The 1,167-nt window shown below is 58.9% G+C and overlaps 1 protein-coding gene across 1 annotated transcript in view; it reads right to left on the bottom strand.

Moving 5' to 3' along the window:
• Positions 1–757: 757 nt before the first annotated feature.
• The window catches only part of FTCD (formimidoyltransferase cyclodeaminase), a 23,393-nt gene continuing 22,983 nt past the window's right edge, over positions 758–1,167 (bottom strand). The window contains exons 13-14 of the mRNA XM_009891406.1: positions 1,041–1,136; positions 758–844 (exon numbers count right to left, since the gene is read on the bottom strand). Of these exons, the coding sequence (XP_009889708.1) occupies positions 758–844; positions 1,041–1,136 (183 nt within the window). The remainder of the gene's footprint in view (positions 845–1,040; positions 1,137–1,167) is intronic.

Here is a 1,167-nt window from a genome sequence, read left to right as displayed (position 1 = left end):
GGGGGGTGGAGGGTGGGTGGGGGGTGTCAACTGCCTGCAGGCACTGCTGTGAGACAATGGAGCTTAGGGTCCAGCTAATGTGACACTGCTCAGGCTGCTGCCATGGTGTGCGAGTGGAGGAGGTGATATCTGCCATCAGACCCAGTCAACAGAGACAGAAGGCAGGGTTGCATGCCCCAGTGTTCAGGTCTTCCTCTCAGGGGGGTCTGTGAGGAGGGGGCAGAGCTCTTCCCATCCCATCCCCACCTCCCCACTAACACCCCCGATGCTGCTCTGCAGCGCTCCCTTCCTGGTCCAGGGAGCAATGCAACAGGCTGGTGATGTACCATCAAAAAGACACCTCGCAGAAAGGGACTGTGCCAGGTCTTGTCCCAGCCCTGCAGACATGGGGGTGTCTTGTGGGGGTTTCTGGGCACAGACACACACAGAGGTGCGTGGGGTCAGAAGGCGCCCACAGACAGTGATCTCCTCCTGGGCAGCAGCACACGGTCCCTTGCTGTCCCCTCTGTTGGGAGCCCTGTGGCCCCAGGCTCTGCCAGCCCAGCTGGCTCCTTCTGTCCCAGGGATGAGGTGACGAAAACCGTGGTCCGAGCCTCAGACAGCAAATATCACCCTTGGCCAGGGAAAGCCCAGCAGGGGATATGCCTGAGTGGAGCAGCTCTCCCGAGGTGGATACCAAAGGATCCCAGGCAGGGGCAAGCATGTTTCCCAACTGTATTTGCTGCTGCAGAGCCCCCAGTCCATCCCCAATCCCCTCTCAGAGCGCCCGCTTCTCCAGCAGTGCCAGCACAAGCGCTGAGCCTTGCTTCGCCTCCTCCAGCAGCCCGGAGACCTTCTGTGACATCTGTATGTTGAGGGAGAAGGTACATCATTTGCCACTTGACAGGACAGAAAAGCCATCCACCATCCAGCCCACGCGTCCCATTGGTGGCAAGGGGAGGGGGTACCTGGGCATAAGGGGTCCCAGGGGCTTCATCTCCATCTCTGTCCCACCTCAACCCCACCACCAAGGTCGGGGCACACGCATGGCCCCTGCTTACCGCAAGCTTGAACTTCTCGTCCGTTATGTCTTTGAGGTTGATCATGACATTGAAGTAAGCTCCAAACACAGCTGCTTCCAGCATTTTGGCTCCTACCTAGGAAAAAAGGCTTGCAAGAAGCTATCCT

Source organism: Charadrius vociferus, unplaced genomic scaffold, assembly GCF_000708025.1.
Source record: "Charadrius vociferus isolate BGI_N301 unplaced genomic scaffold, ASM70802v2 scaffold69, whole genome shotgun sequence".
Lineage (NCBI taxonomy): Eukaryota > Metazoa > Chordata > Aves > Charadriiformes > Charadriidae > Charadrius > Charadrius vociferus.
This window is presented reverse-complemented; position numbering and strand designations above follow the sequence as displayed.